This window comes from Delphinapterus leucas, chromosome 17, assembly GCF_059928025.1.
Source record: "Delphinapterus leucas isolate spDelLeu-1000000601 "Yukka" chromosome 17, BTC_Dleu_Yukka2, whole genome shotgun sequence".
Classification (NCBI taxonomy): domain Eukaryota; kingdom Metazoa; phylum Chordata; class Mammalia; order Artiodactyla; family Monodontidae; genus Delphinapterus; species Delphinapterus leucas.
In genome coordinates this window covers 82,811,052-82,833,718 of record NC_143145.1, presented here as the reverse complement: position 1 = coordinate 82,833,718, position 22,667 = coordinate 82,811,052, and the positions used below count along the sequence as shown (strand labels likewise).

The following is a 22,667-nucleotide window of genomic DNA, read 5'->3' as shown; positions in this document are numbered from 1 at the left end:
GGGCTTCCCTGGTGGCGCAGTGGTTGAGAATCCGCCTGCCGATGCAGGGGACAGGGGTTCGTGCCCCGGTCCGGGAAGATCCCACATGCCGCGGAGTGGCTGGGCCCGTGAGCCATGGCCGCTGAGCCTGCGCGTCTGGAGCCTGTGCTCCGCAGCGGGAGAGACCACAGCAGTGAGAGGCCTGCGTACTGCAAAAAAAAAAAAAACACATCCAAGGCTGGCCTTCTCCCCTCCTTTCCTTACCCGCCTCATCCTCTCCCCCATCCATAACCACTTTTATTAGGTTCTTCTTTGCATCCTTCTAGCATTTGAGGTTTTCTTTTAATGCAAAGTCTAGCCAAGTCAAATATATGGTCTTATTTCCTCCCCTTTGTTTTTTACCTTATTTCTTCATCAATAATGTATTCTGAATCCTTCCCAAATTAATACAGAGCATCCTCATTCTTTTTTTATAGCAGTGTAACAATCCATTGTGTAGGCGGAGGGTAGTTTATTTAGCTGGTCCACTTTTATCCCACGTTGGGTTGTTTCAAATATTTTACCATCATAAATAATGCTTCTCCATTAAGATTTTTCACTTGAGTGGTTATTTTTCACTTCTAGACGTTTTCTTTTTCAAAGCTGCATTTTCTTTCTTTCTTCTTCTTTTTTATAAATTTATTTATTTATTTATTTTTGGCTGTGTTGGGTCTTCATTGCTGCGGCCGGGCTTTCTCTAGTTGCGGCGAGCGGGAGCTACTCTTGGTTGCGGTGCGCAGGCTTCTCATTGCGGCGGCTTCTCTTGTGGCGGAGCGCGGGCTCTAGGCACGCGGGCTTCAGTAGTTGTGGCACGTGGGCTCAATAGCTGTGGCGCACAGGCTTAGTTGCTCCGTGGCATGTGGGATCTTCCCGGACCAGGGCTCGAACCCGAGTCCCCTGCATGGGCAGGCGGATTCTTAACCACTGCGCCAGCAGGGAAGTCCCCAAAGCTGCATTTTCTGATACTGTGTCCTTCTCACTTGTCTGTTCTTTTCTCTGGTTGGTTAACTCTCTCATACCGTCTATCCTTTTAAAGTTCCTGAGAGCCCAATGATCCCTTTACCTTTTGTGTCATCTCGTGTTCCCGTGTAGGCAGTTCTCTCATAGGCTTCATCCTTTGGGGGTGTTGAGCTCACTTTTGGCAGGGCTAAATTAACCAGCCTGGGTTGAGAATGTCACTCTCCATAAAGAATCTGTTTGGGGACTTCCCTGGTGGCACAGTGGTTAAGAATCCACCTGCCAAGGCAGGGGACACGGGTTCGAGCCCTGGTCCGGGAAGATCCCACATGCCACGGAGCAACTAAGCCTGTGTGCCACTACTGAGCCTGCGCTCTAGAGCCCGTGAGCCACAACTACTGAGCCCACGCGCCACAACTACAGAGCCCACATGCCTAGAGCCCCTGCAACGAGATAAGTCACCGCAATGAGAAGCCTGCCTAAATAAATAAATAAACAAATAAAAAGAATCTGTTTGCCTCTTCCAGGTGCCCGAGGGTCAGAGCCAGTCTGAGGAAATTCTTTTTTTTTTTTTGCCTCGTCTTGCAGCATGCTGGATCTTAATTCCCCGATCAGGGATCGAACCCAAGCCCAGCAGTGAAAGTGCCGAGGCCTAACCACTGCACTGCCAGGGAAGTCCCCAAGGAAATTGTTGATATTAACTTAGAAGCTTATGTGTTTCCAGGCCACATTAATAGTATACATTCAAAATCCAAATATCTATGAGGACAAGCTTCTGGTTAAACAAATTCAAGTGAAGAGCTCCCTTCTCTCTCATTCAGAGCCCAAGCCAAAATAGACAAGCTTTCCCATCGCTTCCTGGCAGTCAGACTTTTTTCCAGTTCATATGACAAAGAGCGCAGCCCTTAAAAGGGTGCTAGCTTCATAACGGTGAGTTATTTCTGAGACCCCAAGTCAAGTGTGCCGTGTGGGTTTTAGGTCCCTTTTGAGTTCTCTCTAGGTACCATAGGATGCAATTTCTTTAGGGCAAGCTGATTTTTACCCTAGTTTATTTAGCATTTCTAGGTGTTTTGAATTATATGAAACATAAGTTTGTGCTGTATTTATTTAGTTATTCATTTATTTATGTTTAGAAGCATTTAAATTACCTCACGGGGCACAGGGCAAGGCAGGGGACCACAAAGTAATTAAGGCACATCATTTTGAACCCTGGCTCTTACACATAATAGCTCTGTAACCACAGGCAAACAGTTCATCTCTCCAGGGATCAGTTTCCTCTTCTGTAAAATGAAGCTAAGGTTGATGTGAAGATTATATGAGTAAAGGACAGTACAGTGCCTGCCTGGAATATATTAAGTACTTAACGAATAAACAAATTTTCACGTTTTAGTAAATTTTACGAATAAAATGGTATGTTGTTAGGAGGGTGTCGTGTATCTACTTCTAAAAAGTAGCAATAAGAAGGACTTCAGCAGTAGGCAAACCTCCCAATGACTCACATACATAGACACTGTCGTTACCTGTCGACAGACGTAAACAATACCATGCTCCGACCGCATCTGACTGTGAACCAAGAGTTTCAAAAGGATGATGAAATCAAAGATTATCACGTGAAATATGATGCTGCTGTGAAGAAGGATGAATCTAAAAAAGAGCTGAAGCTGACGAGAGCATTACAGTACCGAACTCTCTTACCACGAGGGCTACCCCAAAATGGAACAAGCAGCCTCACAAAAAGGGGAGCTGTCACTTTATTCAAAAGCAGAAGCTGAAGGACTGCTTAAGAGGCAGAACAGACGGGATTCCTTCCTGGGAAGAGTTAGAAATCAGCAGTGAGATAAAAGGAGAAGAAACTACTTGGATAACTGATTTATGACACGAATTTTTAAAAATCCCATGAATACTACATGGAAGGAAAAGACAGAGCGAAACACCAAACTTCTTAAATAGGTTAGGAACACTGAAAATCAAACTGAAGATTTGTTCAGCTTGTTAATAACACTGAGGAATAGGAAGCCTGGGCCCCGCCTGGAGAGAGCCAGGCGGGGGCCACACCACCATCAAACTTCCCTCTCAATGTGTGTTCCTGGGATTACACGGTCGCTTTCCTCCTTTTCCTTACAGACAGCCATTCCAAGGAAACGCAGATGTTAAAAATCATATTCCAAAGAGCCAGTCACAGAAAAGTCAGAATTACATTTTATTTCACATTGATAGAAACCGTGAAAAAGATTTACATTTTCCCACATTACAGCACATTTCAATGGAATATATTTCTTGCCATAAATTAGATCTTGCTGATTTGTGTAAGTGAAACAACAGTTTACATTCTTCAAGATAAAAGCAAAATGACTTAGTAAATGATTGTTTAAAAACTGTAAATCCAGACATAAACGTATGGCTTCATTATTAACGTCCTACACTGTCCATACGAAATCATTTCCATCATCAAGTAGCACCCATTTATAAAGATGCGTTCCTAACGGTGTTCTAGTTGGTTGGAATACAGCAGAAAAATTAACAACAGTTCAGAAATATCAGGCGTACATTTTTGCTACATATTAAACTGGGTGGTAACTACACCATATGTACTGAGTTCTGACTAACTTTTATTACCCATAAACTTGTTTTCAAATAATGTTAACCAATAATCTGAAAAATCTATTTAAAATCAAATAATTGCTACTTTCATGTTTGCACAGAAACTAACTTAAAAAGATCCTCTCTGACTACAGTGAAAATTTCAAATAAGTCCACTGGCAGATAAAAGTAAAGCAAATTTTTCAAATGGATTGTTTATTTCCTACAGCAGTCGGTTTCAAACATATGTGCAAAATAAGTAAACTAAAACTCTACGCTATGAGGAGAATCATCTTAGAACAAATCATCTTAGAAATTACAGTTTGTAAGATCAGTCTTAAATATTTCGGAACATACTAGAATATGACCTAATTATTCTTTCAGTTAATTACAGAAAAATACAACCACAGAATTATCCTCGTTACCTGTAACTCTGCAGGCCTAAGCTGCAGACAAAGGTCCAGTTTAAGAAGTAGTGTAGAAACTTTGAAGGGATGCCTGGCTTCTTTCTACCAGTATAAATACACTTTCAGTGCCGTCACGTCTGTGATTCAGAATGTCAAATTACAGCACGTACTGACAGCAGACGTCCATGGCAAGTAGGCAATATTTGGTCTGTTATGAAGGATAAAAAAGAAGAAAGAACACTTTTCTTTTCTAGAGAGGAAAAAAGAGTATTAAATAGAAATTATATTTAGGAAAGAAAAACCTGGTCCCCAAAATAAGAGGGCCATTAATTGAAGACAGCAATATTTCTTTTTATTGACACTTAGAAGCATTATCCCTATTATTAGGAATAATGTAATAACACCTCATTCTTATTATGCATTATAATCATTAAGTACATATGAACACATATATAAAAATACAGATACTGCATGGTGACTAAGTAATTTGGGAATAAGTCCAGAGTCTTAAGTCACAGCACGCATAGACTTTTTATGTCTTAACTGCTCATTTATACCTGAACAGGTTTTCATTAAGCATACTAATAATTTTCAAGTGATGTAATAAAAAATCTGGTTACAGTATTTTACTATTTTGCTGAATTACATATGAGAGAAAGAAGCTAGCTGCTTCACCTATTTTAATACTAATATATTCTGGATCATGTTATACAAATACATACATAGAAACTTAAAAGATCATAAATTTCCCATGAGGAGATTTATTTAGTCTGTGTCATTGGTGTGTATTTGCAAAACATTTTAACACTGCAAACATCAGAGGTTTCAAGATCGGGCACAGAAAAAACTTTATACTCTATGACAATGATGCTGGTGTGCACTTCTCCACAAGGCCTCTTAGTGACGTCAATCAATAGGAGGTAAGAGTTTATCAATGAACTGCTTGATATCCATCATTTCCTGTTTGAAATAAAGGGATTATTAATATGCAGTTACACAAATCAGAAATTAAATACCACTAACTAAAACCACATTTTTACTACAATTATATAAAAAGTGGTGAAAAAGAAATGAGGCACCGATAGAAATTAGAAAACATTTCCCACGATGATTATTATCGTAATTCAATGATCACTCTCACGTATTATGAAGTCCTATGAAAATGGTCTGCATTTGCACTGCTTGAACAAAATAAAACACTGCGGGTGGCAGGGGGAGAGGAAGGGGGTCTAAAAGTGACAATAACTACACAGAGAAGACTTGGTATGTACACAACTGCCATCAACCAAGTGTCCGTGCCCAGCTTCTAACACTCCCTCATTAGAATGAGATGCGAAATCAACAGTACCAGATGCTTTGTGCCTTTCCAAAGGATTCACACACAACCAGCCAGCTGAGGCTGAGGGGAGCAGGTCCCCAAGGCAGGCCTGGAGAGACGCAGAGGTGAATCCACCACAGAGGAAACTGCTCGACACCTCCCGCGTCTGGCCCAGCTTTCTCACTTCCCTCAAACACATCTCCTGCTGCCACCGCTAGACCCACACAGGAGCACGCAGGAACCTTCACCCGCATCACCTCCTCACTCGGGAAAGAAGGCACGGCACGGCAGTGGCCTGTCTCACCCGCCATGTGGCCCCCACTGCGACCCCACCTCCTCCAGCCCCATCTCCTGTCCCTTCCTGCCCCGAACCGTCCGTCCAGTGTTCTCCAGTGTGGTGAACAGTCTCATCCACACACACACAGCCGCCTGCGTCTGCCCCTTGAAGCCTCAATGTGCTGACTCAGAGGCACCGAGTCTGGAGTCCTGGCATCTGTGTGTTTGTTAAGCTCCGGCGGGGGGCGGGTGTGCTTTGAAAACCACTGGTCTGGACCTTCAGCCCCTCCCTCCTGGTACCCGGCATGTCGCCCTTTCTGGATTCAATGCATCATCAGGGGCTCAACTATGTTCTCAGTAACGCCTAGAATCCCAGGTTCCCCGTCTTTCTGGATAAGTCATATTACTACCTGCCTTCTCTGTCCCAAAGCAAATGATTTCGCCAGGCTGACAGGTGCAAAAAATGTTAACTTGGACTGTCTCAATGCTTAGCAATTGATTTTTATTCTAGTCCTTTTCAAGCCTCCAAACCTATCCTGACAACCCTCATTCTTACGATCACCCGTCTCAGTTTTTCAGAGCACTTTTAAAAGACTTCTAATATAACACATATCACATTCTGCTTTCTATATAGTTACTTGGATATATATCCTTCTCCCTATTCAAAATTTTCATTTTAAGTAAACTACTTTAGGCTTTAACAAAGAAATGATTTTATTTGTCCTTGAATTATTTACAGTGTTTACATGTAATAAGAAATTAGTGAATGTCTGTTGAATTAAGTTGCATAAACTTTGATCTAAGTCCTACTAACCTATGGTTCAATGTGAATTCATTAATTAACTTCTTTAAATCCCCAAGCAGTCAAATGTTATTTATCTTAAAAATATCACATGCAAACAGTTGCAGACGTGTCCCTATAATCACTGCTTCCAAACACTTACCTGTTGACATGAACTGTGCATCATGCCTCCATAGGTTTTGAAGGTTACATTGGTTGGGTTTACCAATGTCTTTAGCCTTTCAGCAGTAAGAGAACCAAACATTAGGGGAACTAAAGGATCCAAATCTCCATGGCACTGAAGAATAGAAATGTCTCTATTCACACCACTGATAGGACCCTGCAGAAAACAGAACAGGACTATAGGATCATTTATCCAAGTGTGTGGAGCATTATGCTCGGCACATACAACATGTGCTTGCTCACGCTATAGGTTATCTTTGGCCACAGAAATAAAATTCCTCCCATCCTTATACCCCCCCATCTCTTTATTTAGACTTTTATAGGACATATGATTACCCTGCCTTGTACTGTATGTTTTCCTAATGAATCAGTTCCTTGAAACACACTGTACCCTAACCATATGTTCGGGTGGCTGGACACAAGACGTATGTTTTAGCTGAGTCATGTTCTTTGCAGCTCTTATTTGATTCTTTCATTTTATTTTTTTTTAAGAATGTGTATTTAATTACTTACTTAATTAATTAATTTTTATTTTTGTCCGCGTTGGGTCTTCGCTGCTGCATGCGGGCTTTCTCTAGTTGCAGCGAGCGCACGGGCTTAGCTGCTCCGCGGCACGTGGGATCTTCCTGGACCAGGGACTGAACCCGTGTCCCCTGCATTGGCAGGCGGATTCTTAACCACTGCGCCACCAGGGAAGTCCCTCTTACTTGATTTGAATAAGAAAGTTAATAAACAGCACTTACTATGTGCAAGACACCGAAGGGTTACTATATAGTGATAAGAAAAACCCCCTAGGTTTAAGGATGAATTTGAAAATAAAATAACGCCCGCATCCCCCATGTGTACTATATATTGCTTTATACTGTTGAGTATTTAGAAATTATATTCTACACTAGAATTCTGCCACCAAGCAATGAACATACTGGGCATTCAAAAACATCATTTCTATGTGTAAAGAATAGCCCTAATTTTGATATGTATCTTAAAATGTACCAAAGACTTCAAATATAGAATTTATGACAGTAAGGACTTCCTTCCTCCTTCCCTCTCCCTCCCTTTCTTCCTTTCTCTTTTTAAGGGCTCATTTCTTATTCTATTCCATGCAACCCACGGTAGAGACAGTGCGGTATACAGGTAAAGCCTAGCGAGAGTACATCACAGAAGTCTACGGCAGTTCTTTTTAAAAACGGATGACTGATGTAGACTACGGGCCTTGAGTGACACTGACGTGTCACGGTAGGTTCACTGGTTATAACAAATGCGTCCTGTGCTGTGGGATGCTGATGGGGGAGCTGTGCGTGGACGGGGACGCGGGTATATGGACACCTTCTGTACTTGGTGCTCAATTTGTTGTGAACCTGAAACTGCTTTAAAAAAATTAAATTTATTAATAATCATAACGTGACGGTGTCCTGAACATCGTCTGCCATCCCTCAGCTCAGTGATACCGCGCTGCAGGCGTGGGTCAGGCACCTGTGGAAAGGAAGCCCGCAGGGGCAGCCAGCAGCTGAGAGCGGTGACGCCGGCCAGCTTCTGCTGTGTGGTCAGTGCTGTGTACAGAGATAAAGCTCCTCCCTGGAAAGACAACACGGAAAGTCAGTGGGACACAACTTCTGCCGGCAGCAACGGGAGTGATTCTTGTTATCAACACCATTCATAAAAAAATCGAAGCGGGTGGCTGATGCCCAATACAATAGGCAAACTGGTAGAAACACATGCACGCCCCGCCGCGTCCACAGGACCTGACTCTCCATGGTGAAGACCGTCATGAGACCACAGCGACTGCCCAACCAGCCAACAGCAGAGCCCGCTGCTGCCCTGACAATGCCGTACGGAAGTTCCGAACTTACAGTTACTATTTTCTTTGTTTTGGCTGCACCATGCATCATGTGGGATCTTAGTTCCCCAACCGGGGATCCAACCCACACCCCCTGCAGTGGGAGCAAGGAGTCTTAAGCAGTGGGCCACGAGGGAAGTGCCCTGCAGTGGGAGCGCAGAGTCTTAAGCAGTGGGCCACGAGGGAAGTGCCCTGCAGTGGGAGCGCGGAGTCTTAAGCAGTGGGCCACGAGGGAAGTGCCCTGCAGTGGGAGCGCGGAGTCTTAAGCAGTGGGCCACGAGGGAAGTGCCCTGCAGTGGGAGCGCGGAGTCTTAAGCAGTGGGCCACGAGGGAAGTGCCCTGCAGTGGGAGCGCGGAGTCTTAAGCAGTGGGCCACGAGGGAAGTGCCCTGCAGTGGGAGCGCGGAGTCTTAAGCAGTGGGCCACGAGGGAAGTGCCCTAGAGTAACTATCTCCTTGTCAGCAAACACATGGCACCAAAATCCGGTCTTAACTGGTATTACTTTCCAAAACAAGAACTCACGAGAAGAAGCCCGCGGCGGACACCTCTGGAGCACTGGCCGCCGGCTCACAACACCCGTATGCTGGGGCCTGCGTGCCCCCTGACCCGTGCTGTTACCAAGACTGACTCTGCTCCCCTCCCAAGGACGACCCCACCATCTACTCAAGAACGGGAACCACTGAGGGATCCTTGAACATGGGGTGAGGCTGAAGCACCCCCAACCCAGGGACCAGGACAGATGCAGTGGCGGTCAGGAAGCGGCCGGCACAGCCCCTGTGCTGGGGTCGCTTTGTGGGAGTCCCTACCCTGATCTCACCCCACCGGGATTACAGGGAAGTCTGCAGGGCTCAACCACTGGGAATCTGTGACAAACAGAGGGAAGGAATTCTCCTGTCTTCGACCTTTTTATTCCATTGCCCATCTGCTCCTGGGAAGGGGACTTACACCTGCGTTTAGGCAGAGTTTCGTTCAGAGAGGTACAGAGTGTTAACTCAGGCCTAACTGCATGTGTACTAGTTATTTTAGAAAAATACATTCCAGGTTCCAATCAGTTTCCTTAAAAAATTGACTTTCAAGACATAATCTATAGGATGAAAGCTATCACTGAAGAGAGAAAACTAAAAAAGGAAAAGAGCATGACATACTCTCTAATTAATCAATCATTATTTCTGGTCCATTCAAACTTAATTCAGCATTAACAGTAAGCAATATATCAGATTCTATAACATCTTCTAAAAACAGGACTCCTCCATAGAAAAATGATTGAAACTACAGGCTTCTAGATAAATATACTGATGACGCTGACATATCACACAAACTTTTATCTTACCTGAGAAAATCCTCCCAAAATAATTCTGTTAGAAGGAATGCCATTCTTCACCTCTTGGTCTATCAAAGCTTTTACTAAAAATAACATAAAAGTTAAATCACCAATACTTTTAAAGTTAAGTCCACTGATATAATTTAAATAGGAAAAAAATTAATAACAGAAAAGCACAAAGTACATTAAAGGTCAAAACAAGTGAAAGACTTGGAGCACTCTATTAAAATACAAAACTAGAATGGATTTTCAAAAACTCAGATTTTGCAGCTGTTACTTAAACTGTTCAATTATTTGTTGCATAATCTGTAAACAAGTTTTTTCTCTCATCAACAGATGGATATGGATAGTCCTTTATCCATGGTCCATTCTGCTCATATACATTTTACAGTTCTTTCTCTTCAATGAACCATAAGCATTTGTACCTAAAAGCTGTTATTTTAAAATCGTAGGTAGTTAAGTAGTTTACATGGTTTGTGACTGACGGTGTTTAAACAGTTCACTATATTATTTAAAAAAAAAGAAAAAAAGACACAGTATACTTTTCCCTATAGCCAATAAACAATGCGGGAGAAAAATCAAATGAATTCTTTTGTTTCTGCAAAATACTCTGACATGCATCATTAACTGTATTACTTGATTAACTCCTAGAATTTCCTTTTTCTTTATAATACTATGTTTTTTATAACTGCACCTTTTACAAATTTATCTCCTCTCATTTTTGACATATGTGTAAGTTTCATCTTCTTAAGATGAAACTTGCCAACTTTATATTTCCTTTTTACCAAAAACCTGCTTTTATTAGAACACTGCAAAAACCCCAAAGCCCAAATTAAACGTTTTTTTCTTTTTGTATAAATTTAGTTCTTAGTTAGAATAGGCTGAAAAGCAAGGGGTACCCTGATGAGTGTGTGGAAAACGGGCTAGAGAAGAGGAGAGGAGTAGAGAGGTGAAAGCCTTGTTGAGAAGCCTGAGGCTTTATTGAGGGGGAACCGCAGGGCCTGGGCGGGAAAGGAGACGCAGGTGGGCAGCAGCAGCCCTGCGCTGGGGAGGGGCAGGGAGCTGGGGCCACTTTCCCTCCGTTTCAAATGGCTTCACTCCTCTGGTTACACCAAGCGCTGAGATAAAGTTAAACCAGGTATGGTGACCGCAGTCAACTGTGGAGTGACGGGTCCTGATTCCAAGCCCTGGACGCACCCCAAGCCCTTTCTTCTTTGTTCACGGGCACATCTTCCCGGCCCCAAATGGAGACACCCCTCATTCCTAACTCTGGGTCTCAACCCGATTCTCTCCAATCAGACATCACGTCAGACACGAAGAATGCCACGGGCCAACCCTACCCGGGGAAGGGACTTTCACCCTGCAACCCACTGGGCCTGGCCGTCTGCTCCACAAGGCCCACCCTCCCTATGTTCCCGGGGTCTGACAACCCACCCCCAGACCCGACATGGGCTCTATTATATGTTGACAAAACCCTAGCTCTAGGAGTGTAGCTTTGATCCACTTTTCGATGATCCTAAAAGTCAGTGTCCTTGGTTTGACATTCCTTAATATCCAATATGTTTTGAATGCATCTTCCCTGTCTTAAAGTTAAGAGTTCTTCTAAAAAATAAAAAGATTTTTAAAAAGGAACCTACCTACCGGTTTTGGTTTTTAAACGAGTTCTGAAAATTTCCAACAAATGTAAAAATAGGAAGACCGTGCAAGGTTCCCTGGGTACCTATCACCTCACGTCTGTAACGAACGCCTCACAGCCAGGCCTGTTGCATCGAGGCCACGGCGTCATCACCCAGGTCATGAGGGAGGCCAGCCTGGCCACCGCGCTGTCTACTTGTCAATGTTGCAGTACATACGAGTCAAAGACACACGTGCTTCTGGGCATGGGCTAAAACCAGACTTCTCCCGATAAGTTAGTGTTCTTTATGCTTTCACCCCACAAGTAAGCGGGGTTACCATGTTCATAAGCGAGGACATGGCTGGAGACCCTGCAAAGCAGAGCTCATACCGTTACAGGAGTGCCCAGTGAGATGATTTATAGGAATCGCCTGGCAGGTCCAGTAGTGTTCGAGCAGGGGCCCCTCACTAAAACTAACCATTACCATAATTTTCATTATATATCATGACATCATTTGTAGCCTTATCTATGTCCTTATTTCAAATCTCTTTAATGACCATAACTGGCCACAGCCATCAAACATGCTGCGAATTTCTCCACTGGCCTACGTCAATCAAAGCAAAACGACGCATCCGACAGCACTCAAGCCTGACAAGTGCCGTTCCTCCCCACACGCCTCACCTTCACGGGCCATAATTAACGAGTCAAACAAGAGAGTGAGCCCTCAGAAAGGAAGGACAGCACCACCTGCGTTTAGATAGTATGTACTATTTCATCAACAACAACAGCACGACTGAATCTACTATAAAACTTCCCTTACTTACCACGTTCTGCTGCCTGTTTAACTCCAGTTTCGTCTTCCTGTGAATCCGGTGAGAGCCCAATGATGTCAAACCTGGAAAATAAGGCAAAATTCTAAAAGATTCCACATGCCACAACTAAGACCCGGCACGGCCAAAATAAATAAATAAATATTAAAAACAAAAAACAAAAAAAACTGTCTCTGGAGGCCAAACGGTCAACTTAAATGCGTGAATGTGACATCCTGTAAGTTCCCCTCACACCAACTAGATACAGATTGTATTAAAAAGTCACAGTACCACATAATTTTAAGGTAGAAACACCTGGAGAATGACCTAGTCCAACCTGACACCTGACAGGAGTCTCAAACCACAGCCCTAAGATCTTTGGAATAAACTCCAGCCCCTCACTTCCCTCCTAGTGCATCGTAAGTCAGCCGTCCAGAAACAGCTACTTCACCACGGCACCTGCGCACGCACGGCCCACACCTACTGCACACAGGCCACCTCCATCCACATTCTGCAAAACCCGTCACCACGCACTGCAGCGACCTCAAACCGGAGGCTGGGCGGCCCTCCTTTGGCCCCGACTACCTTGCTACCCGCTCGGTGCTTCCACTATGGTCTCGAGCAACGTGAGGTAGAAACTTTGCTTCTGGATAGGAATTCTGCCAGAGAGGGAAGGTGGAAGAATCAAAGGTCAAGGTAGGCAGGAACCTGTAAAAGTTGCCAAGCAATGTCCAGCAGATAAAAACGAAGGTGCAGGGTGGGTCAGAGGTGAGTGGGAACAAGCAGAGGACAAGGTGGCGACAGGCTGGAGTCCCCACGAGGCCTCAACAGGCAGTGCAGAGACGGGGGAGCAAACTCACAGGGGGAACAACTACGCTCGACAGTCAGGTCTGAAGTAAGCGCCTTCAGAGATGGAACAGTTCCAGACGACAAAGCCCAGGGGATGCTGTGGGTGCCTGAAGCTGAGAGAGGAAAACGTCAGCGGAAAGAGAAGAGTCCAGGAAGTGACAAGCCGGTCAAGGCTTGTGAATGGGTCACTGACATTGGATGCCACAGTCACCTGAAAGGTAAGACGGTGGCAGGAGCTAGAGGGGAAAGGGAAATAGAAATCAGGGGTCAAAGTCATCAGTTTTGAACAGACCTGACGGCAGAGTCTCAGAGCAGCAGGAAGAAAGCATGGTCTGTAAGTGGCTCAGAGAACAAGGAACCGACTGTAAAGCATACAGGGAATGCCTGACATCATGAATGTCTTGAGAGGGCTCAACAGGAATTGCTTTCCTTAAAAACTGGCCAGCTCTCCAGGAAGGCAAGAAGGTGGGAGGTGGAGAGGCCGCGGCTTCACCAGGGTGGATGCCACACGGGCGCACGAACACGTTTGGGTACTGAAATCAACAAAGGTTTATCAAGCAGTGAGAGGTGCTCTCTGCGGTATCTCTATCCACCCACTCTCTCCTGTTTCTCTACCTGTTGGTGCAGCTCCTTGAGCTCCTTAAGATTTACCCCAAATCTAACATATAAAACCTGAAATAGTCGAATAAAGGTTAAATTTATATAACTTTGCAACTTAAAAATAATTAATTAAAAATTGCTATATGCAAAAGCACTTCTGATTTTAAAAAAAAGTATAAGTAAGAAGTTCTTATTGAATAAGTGAAGTCTTACTTACCAAGAAGGCATGGCCATGTTCATATTTAATGTTACAGGCATAACCGGTCTACATGGGGAAGAAAAAGAAAAGGAAAAATAAGTATAGTATACCGAAGTACAAAACCTGATAAATTCCATCAACTGAAGATGAGTGCTTGAGGCTCTCACAAAGTTGAATGCTACAATTTGAATAGATGAGCTGCTTCACTGCACGTACACCTGCACAATTCTGTTCTCCACACCCTCCAAATGGTTCTCAAGACAGAGCCGCAGCTGGAATGGACTAAGCTTGGCGAATAAACATCTTCCTTCTTCAACATCTTTATTTGATACTTTCAAACCAGACACAAGAAGGAAAACAGTAACCAAGACAGATGGAAATTTCTGAGACTCTGACTAAGGGGCTAAGGATACAAGCAACTTACTGCACAGGAATGGTGGCATCAATTCCCATAGGCTCAAATTACATTTTTGCTTATTTTCTAGTTCTTAGCTATGTACCTGCTTGTTTAAGAGACCTCTAAATAAATAAGGGAAATATAAGTCTTGCCTAAGTGTCCATTATACCCAACTCAATTCTGTGATGAAAAACTTGCTGGACAACCTGAATGCAGCTAGGTACAAAAGGAAAGAAAAACAAATACACTCTAACTACATCTCACCACCATCCTCCTGACTCATGAAACAAGTTTACCTTAGAGGTCACAAAATCTTAGCAAAATTTCCATGAAAACATAAACTTCCCTAGGTTGGGAAATAGCCTTAAACTAAATTCAATCTTGGAGCCAATAACAGTGTAGCAGAAATTCCAACACCATCAAGAATTCTGTCTTGCAGACACAGAGAACAGACTTGAGGACACAGGTGGGAAGGGGAGGCTGGGACATAGTGAGAGAGTGGCATGGACATATATACACTACCAAATGTAAAATAGATAGCTAGCGGGAAGCAGCCGCATAGCACAGGGAGATCAGCTCGGTGCTTTGTCACCACCTAGAGGGGTGGGATAGGGAGGGTGGGAGGGAGACGCAAGAGGGAGGGGATATGGGGACATATGTATACGTATAGCTGATTCACTTTGTTATAAAGCAGAAACTAACACACCATTTTAAAGCAATTATACTCCAATAAAGAAAAAAAAAAAAAGAATTCTGTCTCTGGCATGAGTCAGATTAATAAGGACACCGCAACCCCTTCAGGATAAAAAGAGGGGGGATGTTTTCTTACATAATCTCGTATTTTTCCTCTTTCACATTTATCGACTCTGCTGCTACGACCACTTCCAAGGATGAATTACTAAGCTATCAGCATGTATCTCACCCCACCTGTTTCTCCATGGCTACTGTTTCTCAGCACACTTTGACCTAAGACTTGTTCATCTTAGTGATTTTCTGAGTTTGCTCAAAACTTACTAGTTTCTTTCTGACACGAACAAATGTCTTCAGAATTCAAAACCAAACCTAACAGTCTCCAGAGTCTGTGCTCTTTCCACGCTGTATCACATTGCCTCTAACTGATCAAATTTAGGCGTGTTTTCAAGGTAGTAGAGATTTCTCCCGAACCTGATAGGTAAATCCCCTTCAGAGACAGCTCATGGATGTCCTGAGAACTTAACAGGCACTTGTATGTCTACAAAAATTTTTCTGGCTGTGAGTTCAACTGATCTCCAAGAGAGCATTATTTTAAATTTCTCAACAAAAAAGATAAGAAAAAAATTCAACGTAACTAGGACACATTTTAGTTTCACAGAACTTACTAATCTTTATTTTGAAGCTGAACATTTAAAAGATAAAAATTAATTATATTCAAATGCTTTGCTGGAAAAGTAAAGCTATCACGATTGTTCCTCTCCAGACTCTGAATCCCAAGCCTGAAAACTGAAAATACTTACGCGTGCGGGCAGATGTATTTGATGTGGGCGCTTCTGATACCCGCAAAGGCTTCTGCCCACCCATGCCTGGTGGAGAAACCATATGAATAACGCCATTAGATATTGCTTTAAATTCCAGTAAGTTAATAACAGAAGAGTAAATCTGTGAGGATAAATTTCAACCCCTTAAAAGACCACTACCAACCTAGCAACAACCCAAAGCTTATGATTTCAGCTTCACCTGCGGATAAAAATGATCTCTCGTGATTCCTGAAGAGCAGTGTTTTCTCTTGCATATACTTCACTGGGCTTTATAATTTATAAAATACATTTTTTAATCTCTTTATAACTTCCCAACAATGTGCCTAACAAAGTAGGCAAGACAGATGATATAATTCATTTTATATGAAGAAAAAATTCTCAGAGGAGTAAAGTAAAGCAGCAGTCTGATATTTCTCCATGCTTACTACACCATTAAAAATAACAACCTTATGGGACTTCCCTGGTGGCGCAGTGGTTAAGAATCTGCCTGCCAATGCAGGGGACGCGGGTTCAAGCCCTGGTCCGGGAAGATCCCACATGCCACGGAACAACTAAGCCCGTGCGGCACAACTACTGAGCCTGTGCTCTAGAGCCTGCGAGCCACAACTACTGAGCCCACGTGCCGCAACTACTGAAGCCCGGCACGCCTGGAGCCCGTGCTCCACAACAAGAGAAGCCACCGCAATAAGAAACCCACACACCGCAAGGAAGAGTAGCCCCCGCTCGCCACAACTAGAGAAAGCCCGCGCACAGCAACGAAGACCTAACGCAGCCAAAAAAAGAAGTTGAAAAAGTAACTTTAATTAACATTCTCTCCTTATGCATATATGTACATATATATGTTCAAAACAGAATATGAGACGTCATCAAAATCCTTCTGGCCAGAAATAAACAGTTAATCTTTCTACATATTTCCTTCCAACTTTTTCCATGCATATCACTTGAGAAATAGATACAGATTTCACAAGAATGGGATCATACTACACATACATACAGCTCCCTGTGTCTTTACACTTGACATTACACCTGATACTTTCCACATATTACCTCTATTAGAGGGTAAAATAAAGGTAACTTAAGACCTTTTTGGATTAAATAGTTTTGAAATAAATGTTAAATGCTTTTCTATTAACTACTTCTCTATTTTAATCCACCTTCCCCCAAAGTGTTAAGGAAATACAGAAAAATTAATAACATTATGAACATTAACACTTATGTAACACTGCACTGAGTCAGGCACTATTCTATAAGTTATATATGGGTGCATGCATGTGCATATGTGTGTTTCCATGTGGGTTCGTGTGTGTGTGTATGTGAGACTTTAGTGTGAAAAGTACAAAACATGCTGAAAGAAATGAAAGAAGATCTATATAATAGACATCCTGCGTTCTGGAAGACTTAATATTCTTCAGATGGAAGTGCTCCCCAAATGGACCACAGTCAATGCAATCTCTACGAGAATCACAGCTGGCTTTGCAGAAACTGACAAGCTAACTCTAAAATTCATTTGGACACTCAAGAGACCCAGAGTAGCCGATCTTGAAAAAAAATATTGTTGGAGGACTCACACTTCCCAATTTCAAGTTACTACAAAGCAACAGTAATAAAGATTGTGACACTGAAAAGACATACAAATCAATGAAATAGATTTGAGAATACAGAAATAAACCCTCACATTTATGGTCAGTTTATTTCTGAACAGGGTGCCAAAACAAATCAATGGGGAAGGAATAGTCTTTTCAACAAAAGTAACTGGAATAAGTGGAAACCCACGTGCAACAGGATGAAGCTAGACTCCTACCTCACACCATGTACAAAAATTAACTCAGAATATAGCAAAGACCTAAATGTAGGAGATCAAACTATAAAACTCCTAGAAGAAAACATGCGAAAATCTTTATGACCTTGGACGTGGCAATGGTTTTTTAGATGTGAAGACAAAAGCACAAGCAACAAAGGAAAATACTTTAGTAAATAATAAACGAGTAGGAATCTTGGGTTCTAGCCCCAGCTCTGTCTCTATCTAGAAGTGTGGCCTCAAACAGTTCATTCAGTCCAGTGGTTTTCGAAAATGTGGTGCCGTCTGGGAACTTGTTAAAAAGTCTGGGTACACTGGTTCCTCGATTCCAGCCCAACACCACAGGGTTCTTCCTAGTCGTCCCCCTCCCCGTATTCGTAATTCCGCGAGAAAGCTGGCTTCAGCTCTGGCAGCTCTGGGCCAGCAGTGCAGGTTGGGACCTGCCTCCCCCCAGGTGCCCCACCCATAGTCATGTTTCTTGCGTGGGAACACCCCCTCCCCTCACAGCTGACCGTGACACCGGAAAGCACAGCTCTGACGAAGGGGAGCGGGGAAGGAGAAAGCCAGGCCCTCTTCATGGAAACCCCTCCCTCCCCTCCGTATATTCCAGGCGTCACTGGTCTGTATTGCCCATCTGTGTGAGATTTTTCTAGTCCACGTTGTAAAAGTTTACAAAACAAAGTTTCAAAGGCAGAAGTGGTTAAGTGGGTCAGATCTTACTGAGAGGTCAAATAAGGAGAGGATTGAAAATAATACTGTAGACTGCCAACAAATAAATACCAAATGAAGGAATTTTTTAAAAGAGCATTATTTGGCAACCATCACAATAATAGATCCAGACAGCAATCGTTAATGGGTGCTAAATCCACAGGTGAAAAATTGGTGAGAAACAGATATTTTCATAAAATCAAAGTATCTCCCCACAAAACACTTCTTAAGTGCAATTATATTTATTAATTTTACTGTGGAGAAACCTGGCAGACACTACCTTAACCAGATAACGAAACACAGTATCATCAGCAAAGGCACAAAAATCAACACAGTGCGGTCCCAGGACCACCACAGCAACCTCTGCGGTGTCCCTGCCGAAAGGGAGACGTCATATAAACCCAAACTGAGGGACATCCTACCTAGGAACTGGCCCATAGGGGAAGAGTGTCAAGGTCACCAAAGACAAGAAAATGGACTGCTCAGGACTGAAGGAGCCTCAGGAGACGTGACAGCTCAATCTAACTTGAGATCCTGACCCATAAAGGACACCACTGGGTCAACCCAGGGAAACGCAAGTGGGGCTGGTGGATGTGATGGTAGCTTCAGATCAGTGTTAACGGCCTGATTGATGGTTACACCATGGCTGGACCAGCCTGATCCCTGCAGAAACGTCCATGTCACGAACGCCAAAGAGCCGAGGGACTGTTCCAGATTAAAAGAGACTGAAGAGCTACAGCAGCTCAGCGCAGTGCGGCTGGGATGGAAGTGCAGGCGGACAGGATTACTGCAAAGGACACGACTGGGGCAGCTGCCAAGGTCTGTTAGACGACAGACTAGACCGGATAACAATGTTAAATGGCGCTGAATCTCCTGAATTTGGTAATTTTCTGTGGTTATGTAAGAGACTCTGCTTGTTCTTAGGAGATACATGTTGAAGTCTGGAAATAAAGAATCATGGCATCGGCAATTTATTCTCCCAAGTTTTGGCAAACACAGTAACATATTCGATAGAGATCAGTGAATCTGAGTAGAAGGTTTTAAGGAATCTGTTTTATTCTTGCAACCCTTCTATAAATTTGAAAGCATTTCAAAATAAAACAGTTTTAAAATGCTATCAAAAATAAATATGTATCTCTGGGTTGTTCAACTGTTTTTCACTCTCTTCTCAAGCATATTTGTATTTGAATTTTTTTTTACAAGACAAATGTAACATTTTCATAATCATAAGACAAGCTGTTTTTATTTTGGAAGGAAAACTGATCTTATGCAATATAGTTTGAACTAATACATTTTATTATACATGTTATGCATAGAAGCAATTTTGTGGTCAGATGTGTTTCCTGCAGAACTTTCCAGAGCTTTAAACATGCTAGTGCATACCCAGTAAATCTTCTAGAGGAGAATATGCCGTATCGTATTTCCTAGACACTAAGATAAAATCTAAGTGGCACCACTGAAAAAAAGCCTTTTATAAAAAAAAAAAAATCACCACCACAATAAACACACATATCGTAAGATGATACCCATCTCAGTAACATAAAAATATGGGGGAAATGACATATTAGAATTGAGAAAATATAGAATTATACAGGGTCCCCCAATCTTATTTGGCCATCAGAGACTTTTCATGAGAACACAGACTGCAAGACCCAAGTTCCCAGACAGCACACCTTGGCTGGTCCTGCAAAAAGAACCTTAACCAAGAAAGGCAAAGCTGCCCATTTTCATAGCTGAGTCGCTTAATCCCTATCATCCTCTACGGTAACCTGACAAAAGAACTTTAGTCTTCCAAAAAGTAACTCAAACATTGAATTGCCACTTGTCAGATCGGCTGGTTCTGAATTTCGTCATGTGCTCATGGAAGCAATCTAGTGTCAGCTTTCTTTGGTGCCATCCCCCAAAGTAAATACTGTCAGAACTGGAGACCTCTAATTCTTTATATAAACTTAATTCTTAGTCAAGATGTCATGGCTGCTCTTGGTGTTTTTAATCTCACATTGTTCATTTTTTTCATCACTTTCACTCTTAACTTTGGTCTAAAGAATCTGGCTAAACTGGGGTCCACAGAGAATCTTTCTACAACTGAAGATTTTACCCCCTGGACTGATTCTTCAGACCCTGAAGCTCTCTTTATTGGGAAAGTTACAGGTGAGCTAGATCCTCCCTGGGTCTCAGCATCAAGAAGGGTTTGGTGATAAAACAGAGCTCCTCTAAAACCTCTGTTTAGAAAAATAAATAAATAGTAAAGTAAGTCTGTCCTTTTCATAGGACTACCTGATGGCCAGAAACAGTCCTATAACCTTTTCCATAACTCCATGCAAGGCATGTGTCATGTACCTCTACTTGGGAGGCATAAAAGGATATTAGGAATCACTTTCAAGAATTAATCTGGCCCAGTGCCTCCTTGCAAAGATTTAATAGTTTCTTGGCTATCTTATCAAAATTTATCTTCACTTTTCCTCTAATTCTTCAATTTTGTAACAATGTTATAACAATAATTTGATCGAAGTTTCAAACAGATAACTGATTTAAATTTTAAAAAGCTCTCAGTATAGAAAGAGACTGAGTGAAAGATAAACCATGTGGCTACAGTTAGCACAACAGAATGTGTTTGATAAGTCTCCAAACAAATCTTTGAGCTGCATTCCCTGCCCTTCAACTGATTTTTTTCTTTTAAGGGAACATCGGAGCTCTCATTCAGAATGTTCACATTGCTATTATCTCACTTATCAAAATCAACTAGTTCTTCTCACCCTGCCCTGAAATTTTACCTCCTCTGGAAAGTTGTCACTTGCATCTCTACAAACATACCTCCCATCTCTGGTATCCACTACCCACGGCAACTCAAGGAGGAGTTTGCAGTTTTAATATGTTCCAGACAGAGGAGGTGAAGAATGACAAAACAAGAGGATGAGGGGAAAATTCTGGGGGTTTTCAAAAAAAGAAAGGATTCTATCTCATGACTGGACTGTACGAAATATGACTATCAATCTATTTTTATACAATCCTAGAATTCTTTGCTCGTGTAGAGTTGCATGACCCGTTTCATTAAGGTACTAACAATGGTACCTACCCTGTGTCTCCCAGTCCATGAAGGAAAATCACCTAGAACGGAAGAGGAACAATGAGTAAGCAATGCCTAAATAAACCCAGCGGAATGTTACACACTCCAGCGCCCCAGTTAAGGTGGAGGCCGGAATCACAGAACACTACCTTCAGCAAGTTAATCAATCTCTACAGACCTCGCGTAAGGGGCAAAAGCACTTAACGTCTCTCGGTGCAGCTCCTAAGATAATTAACGTGGGATTTTAGCACTTAAAGAGGTCCCAGTTAGACAGGCTTCTGGGCAAATGATCACATTCCAAGAAAAATCGTTTTGTCCCTTTCAGGTCAAACCATGAAAGTTCTCACGCGTACAGTAGAATTTCTCCATCCCAAAAGGGAGCTTTCCGGCGGCTAAAAGTAAGTTTGAGATCCTCACGCACAAGTTTCCTAAGGAACAGCACCTCTGATCGAAAAGGACACTAAATCTTCAAACTTCTTTAACTGAGGACAGGGGTGCATGGTGACACAATCAAGGCATCTCCCTCATGCACAGACAAGGCAGCAACGTGCTCCAGAGCCACCTGGAGTTGGGGCGCCGTCCACTCAAGCGGGCGCCTCCGGTTCCCGGGGCGGATCCGCGCGCAGGGCCCGGGGGATGCGGGGCCGGGGGCGCTGGGTCTCGGGGCCGCCCGCCCGCCCGCCGCGACCCCGCCCCCTCCGCACACAGCCCGGCCAGGCGGCGCCCACCACCGCGCCCGACCCCCCGGACCGCACGCCCCGTCCCAGCCCCGGCCCGCCGCCCACCGGCCCGCGACGCGACCCCTCGCGAGGCCCCCAGCGCCGTACTCACCACGGCGGTGGCCTTCCGGACGGCGGGCACGATGGCGGGCAGCGGAGCCGACATGTTATTGCCGCACATACACCAGCTCCACCGACCGCGCGTCGGAAGCGGAAAGCGGAGCGGGCGCCTGGCCGCTGCCCAAGGGGGTGCATGCGCCGAGGCCGGCCCGCCCACGGGCGCGCGCTCAGGCGCGTGCGCGCCCGCGCCGCGCTGCGCCGCGCCGTCCCCGCCCCGCCCCGCCCCGCCCCGCCCCGCCGGTCGCCCCGCGCGTCACAGTGCCCGGCCGCCCGACGCCGCGCTGGCCGCTGCAGAGGGCGGCCCGAGCTGACCTCCGGCCCGTGGGCCGCGCGTGCTCAGTGCGGGCGGCCGGTCTGGGGGGCGGGGTCGCGCGGTCACTCCCGACCCCACTCACTTGCAAAGGTCGGGAAGGACTGGACTTGGGGAGCAGCTTCTGCGGTATTTCCACTGGGGGCTGCACAGGTGTGTAGTTTGGGGGCCCGCGCCTCGCCTCCTTTAAACTGCAACTGGAGAGGGAAGCACTCAGTTGTCACCGAGTTTCCACAATTTGCTGATTGGTGGCTCTGGAGGTCCTACTGATTTTGGCCCCAGAAC

General features: G+C 44.0%; 1 protein-coding gene across 1 annotated transcript; it reads right to left on the bottom strand.

Moving 5' to 3' along the window:
- Positions 1 to 3,162: 3,162 nt before the first annotated feature.
- On the bottom strand, positions 3,163 to 22,234 carry LYPLA1 (lysophospholipase 1). Its single transcript, XM_022556807.3, has 9 exons — positions 22,065 to 22,234; positions 21,243 to 21,274; positions 15,640 to 15,705; positions 13,768 to 13,815; positions 12,117 to 12,187; positions 9,687 to 9,760; positions 7,994 to 8,095; positions 6,501 to 6,677; positions 3,163 to 4,922 (listed from the first exon to the last, which is right to left on the bottom strand). The coding sequence occupies exons 1-9, from the start codon at positions 22,131 to 22,133 to the stop codon at positions 4,869 to 4,871; spliced, it is 693 nt and encodes a 230-aa protein (XP_022412515.1). The 5' UTR covers positions 22,134 to 22,234; the 3' UTR covers positions 3,163 to 4,868.
- Between the last annotated feature and the right edge of the window lie 433 nt (positions 22,235 to 22,667).

Bases quoted from the DNA above. Each gene is read 5' to 3' on its own strand.
- LYPLA1 (XM_022556807.3), bottom strand. From the start codon at position 22,133: ATGTGCGGCAATAACATGTCGGCTCCGCTGCCCGCCATCGTGCCCGCC. The intron at 21,275-22,064 runs GTGAGTACGGCG...CTTCCGTTCTAG, and splicing joins TCCGGAAGGCCACCGCCGTG to GTGATTTTCCTTCATGGACT. The intron at 6,678-7,993 runs GTGCCTGACCCA...TGTTTTCTGCAG, and splicing joins TGCGGGCTTCCTTTCCACAG to GGTCCTATCAGTGGTGTGAA.